Source organism: Dreissena polymorpha, chromosome 2 (assembly GCF_020536995.1).
Source record: "Dreissena polymorpha isolate Duluth1 chromosome 2, UMN_Dpol_1.0, whole genome shotgun sequence".
Lineage (NCBI taxonomy): Eukaryota > Metazoa > Mollusca > Bivalvia > Myida > Dreissenidae > Dreissena > Dreissena polymorpha.
The window spans coordinates 9,821,540-9,842,343 of NC_068356.1; the positions used below are offsets into that span (position 1 = coordinate 9,821,540).

Consider the following 20,804-nt stretch of genomic DNA (forward strand, 5'->3'; position numbering starts at 1 on the left):
AGTACAATCACAGGAAGCAGTATCATTAATTTGCACCCCCGGACCCTACCACTCCCCCAAAGCTTACCCCAGGGTTCCAGATTGTCAAATGTACATCTAATGTGACTTTAGAACAACGAATATTGACACAAATACACAGTTTGAAAAAATACCCCTCGTATAGGTATTATATATACAAAAGGTATGAAACGCACTATATGCCTATTGCTTAAAGATTGTGGAACACGGGACGTGACCGTTTCATCGAGAACTAACATATGTTTCCATGCAGTTGCCGAACTAATGAAATTGGATTCTTTAAAAGATATTAAAAGCAACGTGATAACACAACTTACCGATCTCCTGTTCGGCTTATAACTTTAATATTCAATTAACTTCGACTTTCTCGCTACATGTCTGTTTTTGCTGCCATTTTTTGTCGACCGAATGCTCGGTTGTAAAACGCCATATCATTGGCCAACACAATGCTGGCTATTAGAATAACCAACCAGATGACGCGTCATAAAATTAAAATAGTCTACATCTGTAGACGAAACACGAGAGACATGTAGCGAGAAAGTCGAAGTTTATTGAATATTAAAGTTATTAAAGGTTATCTGCTGCCTGTGAGTACAATATCATTTCTTCGTTGCATTAGAACTGTATTGTTTTGCCGTACAAACAATTGATTGTCAATTTTTAAGCTAATTTCCAGTCCCTTCACGAATACAATGCGTTAAATTGACAGGTGCTCTAAACATGTTAGATTTCTTACTGCAATATTGAAATGTTTATTAACTAGTGCTTTTCTTAACATTTTGTTCTTGCACTAATACCGCTATATTTGACTTTGTTGCTACGGATTGAAGTGGGCGATTTTACGGTCGAGTTGATCTGTTTATGCATGTTCTGCGTTTACATTTTGGAGGGAACCAAAAACAATTTGTCAATTGCGATAGTAAAAGGCAAAATTGAATACATGCCAATAAACTACTTTACTGCGATCATTGATTTCATCCTTATTTAATTTAATTTAAATGTGAATTGCTCTTCTGTTGTATTTATATTGGTTAAACACAGTTATAAACCGAATGTATTCAATATTTAAATATAATCATTTATCCCTGTTGCCATTTTTACTGTATTTTGTTCATGTTTGTAAAAAAGCTGTTGTAATAACATAAAATGTTGAAACTGTACAAAAATAAATTGCCGTAAAATCACTTGATTATGTGAGTCTGAGATGATACGTGTATGCATTTGTATTTCTTATATATGATAAGCCTAGAATTAACCATAGCGATGTGAATTAGATTTCAATTGTCTCATACCTATTTGTGTTTGGAAGTTAACATACAATATTGTAAATTAAGTAAATTTAGTGACAGTTAGTTAAATGCCATTGCAGGTACTAATTTTTGATTTATGCAAGTGGCAGTAACAAAAAATAAATTTCGGGTTAACCAGGTAATATATTTTGAATGCTATGTATCGAGCGTTTCAATGCTATAAAAAGAATAGCAGATGTAAATATTAAAGTTTTCCTGGTAATATTTTTGAGTTTCATTTTTTCGCTATCATGTGAAAGTATTTAGGGAAACACCGGCTTCCCCCAAATCAACACATGCTGCATCATTTGTAAAACTAGTGCGCATACTACTTACTGGTCTTCATGATTATGTGTAGTTCTAGTAGAAAGCAATGCTCTGGTTATCGCAGTTTAACAGTTCTTTTTACCAGAACTAGTGCCAGTTTAGAATGAAATAAAATAATTTTACTCTACCAGGGCTTAACATACCGATTTCTCTTGTTCTTACATATTAAAATATATGGGATTTAGAACGGTTCAATAATTTCGTTATTATACAAATATAAATCGACAATATTTTCAAGTAACTAGCTACGGTTAGCTAAAAGTTTCAAAACTTTTTTTCTGCTTATGTATTTTCCATTTTAGTACCGATCTATTTTGTTCTTTGTCTGCAGACATTACTACGTAGTGCATTTGATAACGAACTTATTTCCATGAGACAAACGGTGCATTGATAAATATAATATACTAGGGAGATGCCGACAACAATCAAAACCAGTATGAGCAGGCATTTTAGAAACGTTTTAATAACAAATACAATAAGTGGTGTTACAATTAACAATAAATAATTGCTAGTAAACAACAAATAATTAATGTTCAAATATTGCATTAGCAAATGGATGTTTTATTGTCCAAATATAAGTTCATTTAGTTCAAACTAACGTAAGAACAGTAAATACATTGAAATATAACAGCATGCTCACACAAAATAGTAAGTAAAGGACGTACACATGTAATTAAAAAGTGCTAAAATGCCACGGTTACAATGAACATAGCAAATAAAACAAAGTTAAAAACACATAAAAATTATTAAATAAATGATACAAAATAATAAATATAATTGACGTTTCACACAAACGGCTAGTATGGCCCTTCGCATTCAAATTCACCTTGTTGTACCCAGGTCAATAAACACATCGACTTCGAATCAAGTGCATACGACGATCTGCATTACGAACTTCTTATGCAGATACATCAGACTTTGTTGCAAGTTTTCTTAATTTAGTGTTCGCCGGTTAACAATAGGGTATGTTGGTGTTGTTCACATTTCAAAGTGATTGTCACGTATTTAATGATATAAACGTCATGCAGTTGAAAATAAAACTTGCAGTCTAAAAATCACACAGTGTTTGAGCGCAAAATTTGATTAAACATGAACACATGAAGTAATTTGATTATCAAGTTTTAGAAATTTTCCTTAGAGAATGCAAAACCAAATTTCGCGGCGGCTTCTTTGACTGTTTTCCCAAGTGCTGGCGCTCCACAGAAGAAAACTTTGACCTTACCTTTGTTTTCGTTCTTGATGGCTTTGAATATCTTTGAAATAAAGCAAATAATGAACAATTAGTGAACATGTTTATCAGAGAAGTTGTTTCGGTCCTATCAGGGGACCTCGTTGTCTTTCGACTACGCCATCATTATTTTGAAACCCTTCCCCATATTGTTCGTAATCTTGTTGTTTTCTGCGTCTAATCAAAATTAAATCGTTTCTAAAAGACTTGCTTATAAAAAACAAACACAGCTACTTAAATTTAACAATTCAAATTGTGCAACAATTATTCATGGATATGTACTCTGATGTCTGGATTTATACGTTAGGTTTACTATCGTTAATGTAAAATCATGAATACGAATACATTATTCGAATTTTATATTTGAATATGGAACATTATAAAAATGCACACTTGGGATGGTAATGTCTTTTTACAATCCTTAGCTACAAAGAATCAATACCTTACTGATTTCTCAACATATAACTTGCTTTAATAGGTATGAATTTATGTGATATTTATAATAATAATAATAATAATAATAATAATAATAATAATAATAATAATAATAATGATAATGTATCATAATAATTAAAACACATGTCTTACTTTATTCCAGTTAGGCCGACCTGGCTCTGTTTTCGTTCGAAGACCCGTGATCAGATCTCTCTTGTTTTTCTCGTACATTAGATCCAACGCAATCTACAAACACAGTATATGATATTACCAGGTTTGCAGTTTGATGTCCACAGTAGTTACATCCCCGTCCCCCCCACCCGAATGCCATATATCATGAAATGTAGCAAGTTGTAATAATGAGGTTGTATAAATATTAAAATCAAAATGGGCATTATATATCATATTCAACGTTTACAATTTGTTTACGTGCAGAACCAAACAAGGAACGATGCATAGGGGTTTGAGTGTCGTTCGTTGAAAAGCTTGTGTCTATGGACATATGAAAGGAAAGAAAAGACATACAAATGCGACTCCAGTATACCTCGTCTACTTTGGAATACGAACAATTTTTCATTTGTTTCGCTAGTATTGAACATATTTGTAAAACAATCATCTGGAGACGGAAACCTTTCTTATATTGCTAAAGCTGTGAAAACAGCTAAAGCTGTGAAAAGACGTCCTTTTAACTTCATAACGTTATCACTAGCGCAAACCTAAACACCCCATCCCTTTTAAATGTTCACATACGGTTTTGGTAGATTTAAATACACTTTGGATCATATAATATATATCACACTATGCGTGATATCTTTGAACAATCGTAAAATAAAATTCAGTATATACCGGAAGCAACTAATATCCTCTTGTTACCTGTAATCCGATGCCTTTCATGTCGGTTTTCTTCTGTGCTGCGGTCATGTACATGTGCATCTGGATGCACTTTTCCAGGGGCCCGCAATGATCGCTCTGCTCCATCTCTAGCTTGTTCAGCAGTGTGAGGAACCACTCGAAGCTTTTCTGATCTCTGTTTATCCATACAAAGTCCAACTGAAACAAAAAGTCGTTTTACACAAAAAGGGCAAAATAATCTTTCGATTTTGGTTTATCGATATGAGACGACCGTCTCAAATCAAATGCTGCGTACGGTTGAAATGTTTGGAAAAAAGGTCACGTTATACTCGCACCATTTTGGTCTACAGCAATCCAATTTGTTTTCATAGACCTATCATCAATCTAAAGCCAAAGAGTTTATCATCGGTTTACATTATATAAGGGCTACTGCTAGAAACACGTCTCGTTTAGGAAAGTAAGAACATTCCATTTTTCGGAGGAACAATCAAAATGTCATTACCGTTTGTTTTAGCATCTGTATTGTAAATTAGTTCCTAGCAAATCGAATTCTATAAAGTTTACCTTTTTCAAGTTCATGTCCATCTCCTCCTCGTCTATCGGGTACCACACGTGGTCGCAGTTCGGACACGTCTGTCTTTTTTCGCTGAATCTAATATGAATCAAGAGTCCACATTTATAGCAATATAACTGTACCGCAGCTTACATAGATCGCCGATATCAAAGTGATGCTTGAATACACATTTGCATTAAACGCTTTAATTGTGTAATATATTCATGATCGATATGCGCTGATCGCGTCGTTGTTTGTCACGGGAAAGACATGATACCACTCAGTTAGTTGTCTAGAAATGTTTTTTACTAGGTATCTGTGATGCTTTCAAACAATAAATAAATAAATAAATAAATTATTTGTTGAATTCGGTGGATTATCGATTTTAAATCACGAGGTGATCATAGAAATATATATTTTCTCTGATCACGAGTGAATTAAAACGATATTTCACCGAATCCAACAAAATTTTCTTTTTATTTTAAGCTTTTTTTCACCTTTTATATACATTGTTTAACAGTCAAACTAAAGAATTTCGCTGGGATAATGACGTCATCTCGTCCGAAATGACGTCATTTCACAGTAAACAGTTGAAACGGTTAATTTCATTGTTTGAAACAGTGAAATTATCAGTTTTAATTTACTTATATTTCTCTTTAAACCACCGGAAAGTACCACCGAAATAATTATAATAATAATAATAATAATAATAATAATAATAATAATAATGATAATAATAAATATTTTCACGCATTAAGTTCAGTGTCAGATTAATGCTAGCGAGCTATAAATGGTTATTAAGGTAAACTTAAGTCATACCATCCTTTACTTACTATTGTTTTAAGGTAAATGAGATGCTTTATCCATTTTCATCGAGCATACGACGTTAGATACTTTTATTTTAATTTTGAGTCGTTATACGTAATGATAATTTCCTTCTTATATAGATCATGAATGCATTTTTCGCCGTACATGCAACGCAGTGAGCAAGGTTTTTAAAGACAATATGCGTACAATTCTGTTTTAGTATGGATTTTATGAAGGTCTGATTTGTGTAAATTAATTTGATTTTGAAAGTGGATCACTTACGTACGGAATCCAGATAGTGCCATCTTTAATCTCGCCCTTCTTTTATTAAGGGCGACACACGAAGCGATACACGATATTTTGCGCGACAGTCGCGGCGACGCACGATATTTTGCGCGACAGTCGCGGCGGCGCACGATATCTTGCACGACAATCGCGGCGACGCACGATATATCTAACACGATTCATCGCCCTTGTGTAGGTAATCCAAAAGGCGATATATCGTGTTAAATATATCGTGCGTCGCGCAACATATCGTGCGTCGCCGAGATTGTCGCGCAAAATATCGTGCGTCGCCGCGACTGTCGCGCAAAATATCGTGCGTCGCCGCGACTGCCGCGTAATCAAAAATCTAGAATGCCATTTTATATGCGAGATATCGCCTATAAAAGGGCGACGGTCGCGTTCATAAAGGGCGACGATCGCGTTCGATAAGTGCGGACGGTCATGTTCAAAGTGAGAGATATCGCATATAAAAGGGCGACTTTCGCATTTTAATCTTTTGAAACCGCAACAGGCGACAGGCGATATTATTACAGCGATATTTGAACAGTACAAATATCGCGTTGTCGCCGCGAATATCGCGCAAAATATCGTGTATCGCTTCGTGTTTCGTGTGTCACCCTTGATGAAAGAAGGGCGAGATTATAGATGACACTATCCGGATTCCGTACTTACACCATCTTTACACAAATAAACATAAAAGCATGCGAGCCTATAGCATTCAATAACATTGTACATCTACGACATGTTTACAAACAAATGTATCACATGCTAGTTCTAAAATATAACAAGAATGTATAAAAAGTGTTACAATACACATATTATACACGAACCATTGAAAATCTTGTTAAAACATACACGCACAACGTATTTACATATCGAAACTTACCGTGAATGTTTATCAACCACATTTGGTTAAACCTTGTAAAGAAAAAAAACCATACTACTTAAAAAAATGAAAATCTACAACCGCCTTAAAATGTTTGTAAGCTGTATTCCACAGAAATATATTGCAAACAATTTATTACAAATGCTAGAACCACTTGAAAAATTATTTATTGCCAAGAAGCATTTGCATGAATTCAAACGACTATTAAATACAAAAACATGTTACGTTTAATTGTCATTCATTATAATGCTCATTTAGTCAATAATTATTAAACACAATCACAAAAGCTATGGTTCAATGTTTAAACGTTGTTTAAAAACACTCTAAAAAAACAAAATGACAAAAAATCAAAACAAAAAGGTTTATATTTTAAGCATTCAAACACTATTTCAGCTTTTCAGTTGTTTTTCAAATTAAATAAATAAATTCAAATGTTTCGGTGAAGTACGTACCTGTACCAGACACTTTGCAGAATCGAGGCCATAGGTGTGACACCAATACCTGCACCAATCAACACGGCGTGTTCTGTGTCAAATACTTCTCTTGTTCCCGTACCGTACGGGCCGTCAATAAAACACTGGAAGATAAAGAAAAATTCTGATAGCAGACATTGTTTCAGTTTCTAATTAAGTGTAAGGTTCTTTAAAAATAATTTACAACGTGATATCAGAAAGGTATTATACTCGTGTCTGATGGAATTAATGCAACATTCGAAAGCAATACTGTCTAACGTTTTTTGGGGGGCGGGTGGGGTATCTCCATGTTAACAAATGAATGCAATGGCTAGTAACTAACTGGTTACAGCATAATTAAATATGGTTTTTTATTTCAATCGCAAAGACATTCGTCAGATCATGTATTAATTACAACAATGTTTGCATATAATTATCGTTGTATTTCAGCCGAAGTACATTTAACTCCAGTATTTGTGATTCGTTCTCATTGAACTTCATCGAGGTTAATTGCATCATGCATGCGAAAAATTAATCAAAATTGTTGTAGTTTGGCCGATTTAATACAACGCACTTATAAAAACTGAACTGCTTTCACAAATCGTACCCTATGTAGGTATGATAACAAAAGCTCCAAATCGAAATTTATGTTCCCTTACATTAAAATACATTATATTCATACAAAGTGTGTCTTGGTATGGAAATTATGATTTTCCTGGTTGTTCTTATACATACCTTTGATGAAATGCCCTCGTTATTTATTCTTAATTCCTGCGTTAAATCACCTCGAATCGGTGTTAATTTTCAAACACACCACGATTTCCTAACATGTGGTTTTTACCAACCTTGATATTGACGTCTTTATGCGTTTCTTTGGACGGTGTGTTGCTTGACTTTCGGGACACTCTCGATTTTCTCACCTCATTTTGGCGAGAATATGCCTGCAAGTGAGTAATTTCTATGAATATACATTTTGACAAATACGATATTCGCAATAATTCAAATGTCTCAGTTGAAAACACGTTGAATGTTTTCCAGACGCTAACAAAATATCTGAGTAATACAATAATGTTATAAAAAAATTACCACATAAAATAGCTGTACATAACTTGTTTGAATCGATAGACAATATTTAAAAGGTTTTAGCATCGAAGAATAAAGAAAAGGTGTTTGTAACGACAGTTCAACTGATCTAAGACGCAAACGAGCAATTACGACAATTTTTCTGACAACTGAATGGTCTTTGAATTATAAGCCGTACAGTACAAAACATATAATACCGACTTACACAGATATAGATGAACATTATGTCACGAGTTTTTAATGGAGCCATAATTTATAGCATTATACTAATATTACGTTAAAGGCAATACTAAACATTGCTGGTATAGTATATCTATCTTGCGACATCTGCTTTGCTGCATTATAAAAGGTGCCGTTGCACTGTAATTGGACGCATGCCACAATCGACTATCACTGTCATGCAAGAGAAATTGATTAACGTTTAACTCGACCATTTGACAAAATTTGACAATGGAACCATGGAACAACAGCTGTATGGATAACACAAGAACACGAACAATCACCACTCAATTTACTTGACATATCCGATTTTGTTGACATACAACTCGAATTGTCAAGACCAAAAAGGTCGCTTACCACTACGTTATCAGGTAGGGCTTAGCTGTTAAAAGGGCTTAGGCTGTATTGCTTAGAGATTGACGAATTGGTTATTTGGCTATTACAACTGATTAATAATAATTTAACATGTGCAGGGTTGAACTCACCTGTTCAATTTTTACAAACTTGTTCGATGTTCCTCCTGCAACAAATAATTTCAGATAATTAATTTTGTTAAATTGTTTCGGAAACAATTTAAGTAAAACTTTCAGCATGATTCAATTGTTTACGTTATTAATTATTTTATATGGCTTATTCTTAGAACATAAAAATAATGCTAGATTAATGTTCAAAACAGACGAATATATTTAGCTAGGCTAAAAATCGCGTTTTCTGTTGAAATAAAACAATTAAAAGGCTCAAAGTTACATGCTAACATAAAAAACGTCATTACAAGAAACAAAATTCGTCACAATAGTGTACGTCTTAGGTCTTTATTAACATGTAGGAACACACTAACCTTTATCAGATGGGGTTTATTTTCAAAAATCCATTCATGATGGGGGGATACTTTTCATTAAAGAATGAAATGGTATGTCGGGAAATACTTAGTAATGACAAAGTATTAACTAGTGAGCAATATAAAGCCAAGTATACATAGGAGTTCTAAAAACTAATTGCTACTTAATTTATTGTAACATGTAACTATCGCTATTTGAACAGTAGTACTTGAATAAAGTACGTATGGTATTAATTACATTGTATTTATTTCATTGTCTCTAATAACACCCATCGTCATGTGTCATACAATGGCGAAAACAAATATAAATAAGTATTACGCCTGCGTTTGACGGTGTTTTGATCTGCGTTTTGTGCGGTATTTACGTCGTACTTGTCGAAGTATTCATACAGCTTCCGTGTCCAATGTCCTGCTGATCGAACGTGCAACCATATGTGACCTGCAGGTACACCAAGACTAATCAACAAGTAATCAATTGTGATATAAAAATATCCAAATTAGCCCTCAAAAATGACCGTTGTTAAGGATAAATAAATAATTAAATATGCAGATTCACCGAAGGCTCTTATATATCGTACACATCGTCGAGCTTTCAAAACTTAACTAAATTCAGACATACTCAGTACTGGTTCCCAAAGAAACAAAAGGAGAAGAACTTTATAAGGTCTCGATCTTTCGTTCTAATCCTTTTTGTTTTAACAACGTGACTTATTTGTAACTGTATATTCTATGCAAATGTATAACATGTTTGTTCGTAAATAAATGTGTTTTAACTAAACAAAAGTTTACTACAGTCACATGTACATAACAGACAAACAAACATGAGTAAAACTGCGGTCACCGAATAGCGTTGATAGTTTTAACCGGGTTTTAGGAGCGCCAAACTTCACACTCCGCCCGGAATATACACAGAACAAATAAAATATACTTAAAAAAATAATATTATCGAAATTCAGATTATAACGCAATAAAAGGCATTCCCTTTAAAGATAAAACTGGTCTTAAAATCTACGCAAACAAGGGATTCTGTTGTTTGTTTTTTTCTGTTTAAAGTCTGTGTGTTTTAGTTAGATTGTAAGGTTCTGTTACCTTCCATTTCAGGTGCCGAGCTGATGGTGAAAGGGTGCCACTCGAACTTTGCTATTTCCGGTATTTGTATGAAGACATAGTCACCTGGTCGATACCGGAAGTTGGTTGGTCGTGAGATAACAAGATGAGTGACCTGAGACGCAATAAACGCATTATTTAGTGCTGAAGATTATGCTACTGCTGTGATTGATGGTAACGATGATAAAGTTGATTTGAATAAAGTCACTACAATGATGCTAGCTGAAATGATAATTTTGAAGTCAAATAGACGATAGTGGTTATGATGATAATGGTGATGAGGGGAATGGCGATGGTGATTATGATAGGGATGATTATAATAAGGATAATGATTATGTTATTAATTATAGTGGTGATTATGATGATGATAATGATGATGATGATGATGATGATGATGATGATGATGATGATGATGATGATGATAATGATGATGATGATGATGATGATGATGATGATGATGATGATGATGATGATGATGATGATGATGATGATGATAATGATGATGATGATGATTATGATGATGATGATGATGATGATAATAATGATGATGATGATGATTAATACTATTATTATTCTGATGATAAGAATGGGGATGATTTTCGGCCAGATATTGCTTGTAAATTTCATTTTCACGATAATTATCGTTAAATTTGTAAAACAACTTTTGCTTCATTGAATGTTTAAAAGAAAAAAAGGGCGAATACTTACCCCGGAGGGCAGTAAGTTCACACCTTCGATGTATGTATCTCCATAACGCACCATTTTTATCAGTTTTGATCTTGAAACTTTCTCCAAAAGAAAGATTACCCCGGGTCCAACAATGAACATCCAGAATATATCGCAGTGTATAATTAGTAAGATCCAGAAGGGGACGTACAGCATGTGCGTCCAGTAAAATACCTACAACAATTCAATACTTTTGTGTGAGTTACTAGAATAGTAAAATACAAATAATAATACAAATATAGTTATAACACTTAAAGCAGCAGTAATCTTTCTAGTCAAATATAATATAGTTATATCACATCAAGCATCCACTAAAGTCCCTAAACAAATACGGTGTTCACATTGTACATGGTTTCAACGATGCTGATTGTATTCCCTTATTTTTAAAGCATAATAAGAAACAGCCGAAATATTTGTGAAAGATCCTTTTTGTAAAACCCATCATAAAAGAAATGATCTAGATGGACACATTGGTGTTTAACACTCATTCCCGAATAACCGGGAACATAAGTGTATTCCGTGTATTAAGGCGTCATGAGCTTTCGTAGGTTTGTAAAGATGGGTACATTCGTTGATTTTTTTTCCATAATATCCGATTAAAGATTTAGGGCGTAAATATAAGAAAGATTTCATCGCTGAGAGGACCCAAACAATTGGTTTCCAACGAGACAAGTATTGGTTTCAATGTCTTACCTCAAAATGACCGCTGCGTCTTACGAACGGAAGAGAACATATGACGATGACTATCAAGATGATCATCAGGATCCATCCAGTAATATAGGCAGAGCCCTCGACCAACCCATGGCCGAGAACTGTGGTGAACAGCACCTCCCAAGCTTGGGTTTCATTAGCAGCGTTATCAACCGTGATGGCCACTGAAGTATACGAAACGCGCGGTGTTTTTGCAATTGACCGGTTGCAAAAACATAGCCAAAGTTGAGTTAGTAATGTTTTACGAACGGAGGTCAGCCTATTGGATTCTGCTGTATAGTTTTAGAGAATGTGTTTTATAGGCAATTAGGTGCTAACTTCCCAACAAATGATGGCTGTAAAAACGAGCAATTCTTGCATCCCATTTCCTGGATTATCTACTGTGATAAAAACCGTAGTCTTCAAAACGTTCAACTCGACTATCTGCTTTTCTATTTATCCCTTCATTTTGTGTCTTTTTAGATATAACCATGAGAAGCTCAAGAACGTTCTTGAAAAAGCTTTAAAGAAACTAAATTGGGTATGATAAATGATGATGTTTAGCAGCCTTTTCAAAATTGGAAAAAAAAAGAATAGAAAACAATACAATAAAGACGACACAAAGGCATGTTAAAGAAATTATACCAGCATTGCCAATATGTGCAAACGTGTGTTCCACTGCAAAGAACGCTATTGCGAAGCCCGTCATCCTATGAAACAAAATATGCTGGTCGAACGGAAGCACGTGACATAGTTTTGTCATGCGCAGAAAGGTGATACACTTGCGCAGCATCAGTACGAGTACCCAGGCACAATTGAAGTTCAGGCATAAGCCACCACCTCTCGCAAACTACAATATAGACACAATTGAACGTTAAAAGCTAATGGTTTTACGTTTGTTTATTGCGTTTCGTCTGTCCCGTGGAGTGATAAGATTTGTGTGAAATGTTTTCTTCTCATAGATGATATAGAACTGAACGAATAGATTGTGTTGAATAATGTCTCATAGCGAGCATAAAATGCTGACGATTTACACACAAAGCATATATTAAACAAACATAAAGAATGTTTAGGTAATGCTCAACAAAATAAACGATGAAAATACATCCATCAGGATTGCTTGATAGTTTGTAAGGCTTGTAGTTTTCCTTAACAGATCTGACAATCTACTTATGAGGCTTCATGCTGAAAGCTTTAAGTGTAAAACGAAATTAAGTTATCTCGACCGTTCCAATATTCAATATTTGCCTCACTCATGTGTTTTCTGTAGCTTTTATAGTTAAATGCACGGCATTAAAGGAATGAATTATTCGATACAGTATACTAGTATTTACCATAAGCCAGACGGTATATTCCCGATACTGGTACATCGCCACGGCGAAGAGGACCGCGTTGAGAATCCAATACACCAAAAAGTAGATCACTTTACGGAGGTTGTTCTTGCAGTAGTCAATTGTGAAGTACCGATGGCGACTTTTACCATCGTTCTTCTTGTCAGGTGGTCGTAGCCATTGTGCGACACTGAAGGGTAAAGACGCTTTAAGACATGTCAAAAACATTTAAATGAGTCGTTTTCTGGTAAAAACGGGCTTAATGCATGGGATTCTAGTCCCATATTAGCCTGTTTAGTCCACACATGCTAATTAGGGACTTATCTTTTCAGCTAGACTGGATATTCATTGAGCAGAAACTTCCTAATCAGTTTTTTTTCCATAAATACGGAAATGGTCCTCCGTGATTATTCTGCGCGGAGTGCTAAAGCTAATATGGGACGATACATGCCTTAAGTCTGGTTTTCTCGGAATGTATCTCAAATGAGTATACCTTTTAATCCAATAAAAGTGTTTTACTATTCAGAGCAAAACACTGAATCATGTATAAAGATATATATCGGAGGGAATATTAGTGTGTAATCGTACTTTATTTATTTCAAGCGCTCTCATCGAACAATTTAGCCGACATAAAAGTGATTGTGTAGAAGGATACTCTACTTGTCGTGTAAACGTTAATTTACCAGCTTTTATGTTGCTACTGCAAGAACATAGCAGACTCCATTTTGGCCTTTCACTTGTGGTAAAAGGCCAAACGCAGTTAAGACATGTAGAATATTTTACTCGTTAAAATGTTAATACAACCTCGTGTATTTTGTCTTAAATTTTAATTTATGCATGCATTGCATGGATACATTTGAATTTTGTGCGTATAAAAAAGTAATTGACCTAATTTAGCGTTTCTATTAATTTTTTGCCTGTCTGCAAAACAAATCGCTGCACTGCACGCGCTTGCCCGTTGACATAATGTCACTGGTTTGAATCATTAATTCAGGACGCGAGTGAAAAAAAGCAGTTGTATTCATGTGTGTGTGTGTGTTTATATTTTTTATAAGATCAACACATTTCTCGCAATCAACTACAATTTCATACTTTTTGGTAAAAAACAATCATATTCAATTAAACAAAAAACATGTCAAAAATGTGATATGTTAGAAGCCACCTGTTCTTTTCAAAATGCAGGACAGTAACAATGTATCTCTAATTTTATTCAAAGCAAAATTCAATGCAATACTCATTGGTAGATGTTTATTAAATAGAACATTGTTTATTTCACTCGTTGTATGTTTTATCGACTTAATGCACGTCGGTTTATATTCATGTTTAATATCATGAAATAAAAAACTGGTGTTTATTAGCCGACTTAAGCCAAGAAGCATTCTTAAAGGTACCCACCTGAATGTAAGGTTCTCTATAACGCCCGGATGTTTCTCAATCTCGTTTCGGAGCTCCTCGAACGTGATCGTACCGGACTTATCTTCGTCCGCGGCGTCAAATAGTGCGTCCGTAAGATCTTCTAAGTTTTCAGCTGAGAGTGATAGCGAGCTTTCTTCCATGCACGCCTTTAGGGCGTTCAGTAATTCGTCCCGGTCTATGCTTCCGCTTCCTGACGAGGAATTAAAAGACAAGCTGTTTGAAGTGTCGTGGTGAAGTAATGGAAGTTGTGGAATAGGTGGGTCTGTCGTTTGTGGTGATGTTGGTTGTTAAGGAAGCGATGATAGAAGTAGTAGTTTTGTTGGTATGAAAAGTTGTGTTTGCGTGCGTGTTAGAGATACTGGGGTGGATATGGTAGTCGTTGTGGTGAAAGTGGTAGAGGTCGTGGTTGTGTGGTGATTTTTATCCCCACGCTTTTCGAGAAGCGTGGGGATTATGTGGTTATCTCCGCCGTCCGTCCGTCCGTCCTGACCACTATCTCCTCCTACACTATTAGCACTAGAACAATTAAACTTACATACATGGTAGCTATGAGCATATGTGCGACAATGCACTATTTGGAATTTTGATCTGACCCCTGGGTCAAAAGTTATGGGGTTGGGTGGAGCCGGGTCAGAGATTTTCACTCATTTTACGAACAACATGCGGAATAGGGATACGCGTCGGCCTCTGCCGCGCCATTTCTAAATGGTAATGCTTTTAGTGGCGGTAATAGTTCTAGTTACGGCAGTGATGGTGGAGGATATGGTGGAAGTAGTAGTACGACTGTTGTTTTGTAATAAGGGTAGAGGTTAGTGTGGTGGAAGACGTGATGGTGTGATGACGATAATTTCGAAAGTGTTTGTAACAGTTGTAGTTGCAGTTTAGGGGTTTTAAATTGTTATTTATAACGTACCATCGGCATCGTAGACATCAAAAAGGAACTGAAGCTTCTGTGCATGAGTTCCTTTCAGAAGCATGCGTAATCCGAGAATAAGTCCTTCCTGTTTGATGTCACCACTTCCGTCCACATCGAAGAGCTCGAAAAAACGTTCCGTGAAAAACGACTAAAACAAGAAACAGTAAGAATAACCCGACTTGTGTTTTAACTGAAAGGTTTAAAAGCTATTCTAAGAATGATGGCTGTCCACAAGTTGTTTCATAATTATATGGCGTCGGTAATTTGGCGACCGAAGGGGCGGCCGCCGAAAACAAAAAGTCGACTGAGTCGCGTTCTGAGGAAACTGGGCATAATGCATGTGCGTAAAGTGTCGTCCTAGATTGGCCTGTGCAGTCCGCACAGGCTAATCAGGGACGACACTTTCCACTTTATGGTATTTTTTGTTTCAATGAAGTACCTCCTTACCGAAAATCACGTTGAGGCGGAAAGTGTCGTCCCTGATTAGCCTGTGTGCGGACTGCACAGGCTAATCTGGGACGACACTTTACGCACATGCATTATGCCCAGTTTTCTCAGAACGCGACTCAAATGATCGTCCTATAAAGAATAAGGGCGTCATATGCAAACAATAAAAACAATTAACTTTCTATGATATTTAGTTAAGTTACAATCTAAATTGGTGAATTTAGTAATCAGCCTTCATAATTGAATCCCCGGATTAAACGTCATGTCATTAACCATAACACGTTGTGAAGAACGTAGCATAAACGCATTAAAGACGCTAAATACATGTAAAAGCATGGCGAGAACACATTTAACAACGTAGTTCGTCCATTTGAAGTCTTCAAAAAATTCAAATTCACAACGAATTTTGAGACGTTTGTTGATCTCTTAAAATATGTTTAAGGAAGTCAATATTAAATAATGTTAAAAATAAGTATAGTATTAACCTTTCTGAGTCCAAGAGCCTTTTGAAATTCTTCTTGGCCAATTTTACCATCCGCTCCTGCGATTTCCTTAAACTTGCTCTCAAGCCAGTTCAGCCATTTTGCATCTTCGGCGCTGTTTTGAGAAACACGGAATGACGTAAAATATGCAAATTTAGCTCATGCGTAGAAAATAGCGTATTTCCATGAAATATTTATTTAACCCTTAAAATCAAAACTACGTTTGCTTCTGTTGTTGAAATAACAAAATAGTTTCGGTTGACATATCAGCAATAAATTATTTCGTTTGGTCAACAGTAAAACAATCACAATGTAAGGAATGAATAATAAACGTATAGCAAACAATACATAACAGATATCAAAACAATGTTATTGAATAAATAAGGTTGAATAATTTTAAATTTAGATGTTATTTAACAATAAACCGCAAACATCATTGTTCTTCTTCACTTATTATCATATATATATATATATATATATATATATATATATATATATATATATATATATATATATATATATATATATATATATATATATATTTATATTATTTTTATAGACCGATACACTTCTAAGTATAAGATGTTTATTCGGGTAACATTATTATCACATTCGACGATTATAGCTGGGTATATCATTATTGTTGTTCTTGTAAGCAAACATGATTTATTTTATTGTTCACCTTATATGTTTTTAAAAGAAATTCCAATAATGATTTACGTCTTGAAATATTGATAAACGATACTTTTGTAGCACTATTGTGCTAGAAGCTGAGTAAGTAGTCGTGATAGTCGATATGTGTCTTGTTCTGATAAAACTGGGCATAATGCATGTGCGTAAAGTGTCGTCCCAGATTGGCCTGTGCAGTCCGCAGAGGCTAATCAGGGACGACACTTTCCGCTTTAATGGTAATTTTCGCTTAAAGGAAGTCCCTTTTTACCAAAAATATACTTTAAGCGGAAAGTGTCGTCCCTGATTAGCCTGTGCGGACTGCACAGGCTAATCTGGGACGACACTTTCCGCACATGCATTATGTCCAGTTTTATCAGAACAAGACACAATTATGCTAACATGCAATTTACTAGCGTGATTATTTAAATGGCAAGCAATTATTCCGGTTATATAATAACACACAACTTATAACTTCAAATGTGTAACGTACGTCATCGGTCCCGTCTGCATATACAATAGTTTTCTTCCGTTGATTCGTTCCTCGGAATATTTTAAGGAACTTCGTAAATATCTGAAGAACATAACGATAATGAAATATACAAGAAACGTTAAAATGATAATTATTAAATCTACAGTGAAAACAAAAAGGATAAAAAAATTCCATTAAAAAAAGTAATACAAAAACAATATCACGCTGATATGAGGTACTTAGAATTTTTATAAGTCGAGTCGTTTGTATAAAGTTGTATTTCTCGAGAAGCTCAGCTAACGAGAGTCATGTACGTGCCCATAACACCACACTAATGTAATATTCCATTTATTATACATATATATATCTGTTTTGTTTTCATATTACTCGTTAAATAGCAACAAATATAACAAGCTAATGTAGGGTCAGTAGTTTTTCCGTCAAATAACGTAACGTAATGTAAACAATGTTTTTGATGCATGGCGAAAATTGCCTTAGTCGAACATGTTATAGTACTACTGCATCTATGATACGGAAAAATTAAAACGCTTATAGATATTAGGGCTTTTCGTATTCGATTATCTACTACATTAGGTATTGGTGGAGAAAAATCGAGTATAGAGTATAGAGTAAAATTCTGTTTCCGTTAACCACATATGTATTATATTTATTGATGGTATGTGGCAAATTACATATGCAAATGTTCGGTTCCTTTGCAAACATGTCGCAGTGAGAACGTGTTTACATGACGGCCGCATTGCGAATATAAACCTTCCCTTGATTGTTTTATTAGCGCGGGATCGGAACAATTTCTGCTTTTCTACGAAAGGCTTGCTTTAAGAAAGAATGTGAGTAATTCATTTGCAGTTTTTATCGCAGGTTTTCCGAAATTACAATTGTAGAAGTGTAAGGAAATCGAAAATAAATGTCAGGGAAGTTCTATAAGGTTCGGATGAACAAAATAGAAGCTAAAATACAGCGATTTTTCTAAATATAGGCATGTTTCGCTTAATGAATTTGCATGAAAACACAAGCCGAATAAGAACAAGCCTAATGAAAGACTTTAGATTATAATGTACTTCAATTATGATATGCTCGAAACTTTGGTTCAAACGTAAATGCAATCCCTGTAATATTTTCTCCATTTGATCAAAGGGTCATCGTAGACATTGCCTTGCCTCAAGAAAACTAACATTAGCACAAAACATAATTAAAACACAACATGCATAATGTACTTAACAGTGATTTTCAAAACGTTTCATTCAAAAGTACGTGGGTAAAAACATTCAATTATTTTGATATAAACAAATAAACACCGCCACCAAAATAAATATCTTTCATGACATTTTTTTTAAAGACGCATAGTCGAAGAAGGTGAATAAAATCCTTTAATAAATAAGATAAGAGTTGAGTGGTTGTACTTACTCCTCGTCCAAAGGAGGCGGGGTTTCTGCTTTACGGAGACTATCGACATAAGTACCAGGCCTTCGTTGCCTAGTTAACGGTAGAAAAGTTCCGGTCGAGTCTTGCTGGTATAACGTCTTTTTATGTTTCTATATACATGATTGAATTATATTTTAATATTATCTTTTGTTTAAAGCGATTGTAAATTTAAGTTTTCGATGGTCACCATTCAAAATGCCGAATCTACATTTTTTTGACATTTCGTGATTTTTGCAATGTGTAGGGCGGGAAATTAGTGCGCACATGCCCAAAAAACGGCGAACCGCCTAACCAATCAGAACACGCCAAACCGGCCTAATGATAAAATGCCGAACTGTGAAGGTGGAAATAAAAATATGCAACAATGCCAAGCTGAAAATTCAAAAATGCGAAGCTGAATATTTTTGTAAAATGCGTCCGTCTGTGCGTAAATATTATTATTGTAACTTCGGCATTTTGCATTTAGTTATACAAATGAAAAAATAGCCCTCCTGAAAAGTTGTGTTTTTGTAAGTTCGGCAGTTTAAATGGTGACCATTGTTATGCCATTTTCTTCAAAACTAAAACACATTATCTAATGCCAATGCGTAATTGTTTGAGATAGCAAATATAAGAGAAGCTTTGGTTTATACGAATTATTATCATAAACACGCTAAAATATTATATAACACTGAATTTGCTTATTAACAATATCATAGCATATGATATACATATGGATTAGAACGAGCATGCGGTACCACTAAATGCGCCTTTTTAGCTCAGCAAGTGGATGATTCATTACGATACACATTAATAAATGTTTAAAGAATTTGTTTAATATTATGACCCCCCCCCCCCCCCCCCCCCCCCCATCGATTAATGGGGCCAGCCAGTTTGACATGTGTCACCTTAACTGATGAATATCTTAAATCAATTCAATTCTTATCATTTATTCTGGGCGCTTGGCGGGAAAGCAGTCAGTATCTCTCGATAAAACCAGCAGCTGCTTCGGCACCCTGCATTTTCAGATCGTGCCCAGTGTGTGGTTCGAATATTCTAAGTCCATCGTAGCATTATACGACATGTCACGTTACGGATTTTATTTATATATTTTTTCTTTAGATTCATTTCGCAGTATTTGCTACGCAATATTAAGCAATAAAAGTTACGCGACAGGATATAAGCAATATTAACCTAAAATACTTTGCAGTATGTGCTGTTCAATTTAATTCTATAATAAGTTACGCACTATGATATGAGCAAAAATAAAGCCCCAAATACGCTACGCATTAGACTATCTAATAATCGTACCTTAAAATACGCTAACAATTAATACAATGTACATGTACAAGGGCAAAAAATATCGCAAAAAACGGTACTTCGATATGGGCAAATACATCTTTCAATACGCATTAAGAATGCGGCAATAGCATGCTTTTATAAAACATTCAATCATATAGTTGAGTAAGATTATGCTTATGATTTTGCTTTGTTTTATGGTTACCATCCTATTCGTCTATGCTTACCTTAAAATCATTAATGGTAATCTTTACATCACGATATGAATCAAGGGCATCCTCCAGCGGCACTGATTCACTTTTCGAAACTCTCCTTTTGCCTGAAAGCATGCATATAATAACCATCGAATGAAAAACTAGCCAGTTTATTAACCTTATTTTTTAAATTTCGTAAAAATGTTCAATGACTAATTTGTTGTATGCTAAATATTATTGTTTCAATGGTCTGTATTGTTGTTGTTTTTTCAACTAACGATTTTAAAACCCGTAATCTTAAGTTGCGAAATGAAATGGGGATTGTTTGTCAACAAGTAGATAAAACATAAATACAAATTAA

General features: G+C 34.8%; 1 protein-coding gene across 1 annotated transcript; it reads right to left on the reverse strand.

Moving 5' to 3' along the window:
• Positions 1 to 2,424: 2,424 nt before the first annotated feature.
• LOC127870236 (NADPH oxidase 5-like) lies at positions 2,425 to 20,564 on the reverse strand. Its single transcript, XM_052412880.1, has 19 exons — positions 20,477 to 20,564; positions 18,954 to 19,081; positions 17,550 to 17,630; positions 16,391 to 16,502; positions 15,456 to 15,606; positions 14,522 to 14,732; positions 13,130 to 13,316; positions 12,441 to 12,645; positions 11,799 to 11,980; positions 11,088 to 11,279; positions 10,362 to 10,494; positions 9,592 to 9,711; positions 8,920 to 8,954; positions 7,978 to 8,073; positions 7,133 to 7,257; positions 4,714 to 4,801; positions 4,171 to 4,347; positions 3,451 to 3,543; positions 2,425 to 2,887 (listed from the first exon to the last, which is right to left on the reverse strand). Exons 3-19 carry the CDS (start codon positions 17,567 to 17,569, stop codon positions 2,756 to 2,758), a joined length of 2,259 nt encoding a protein of 752 aa, XP_052268840.1. The 5' UTR covers positions 17,570 to 17,630; positions 18,954 to 19,081; positions 20,477 to 20,564; the 3' UTR covers positions 2,425 to 2,755.
• Positions 20,565 to 20,804: the final 240 nt, after the last annotated feature.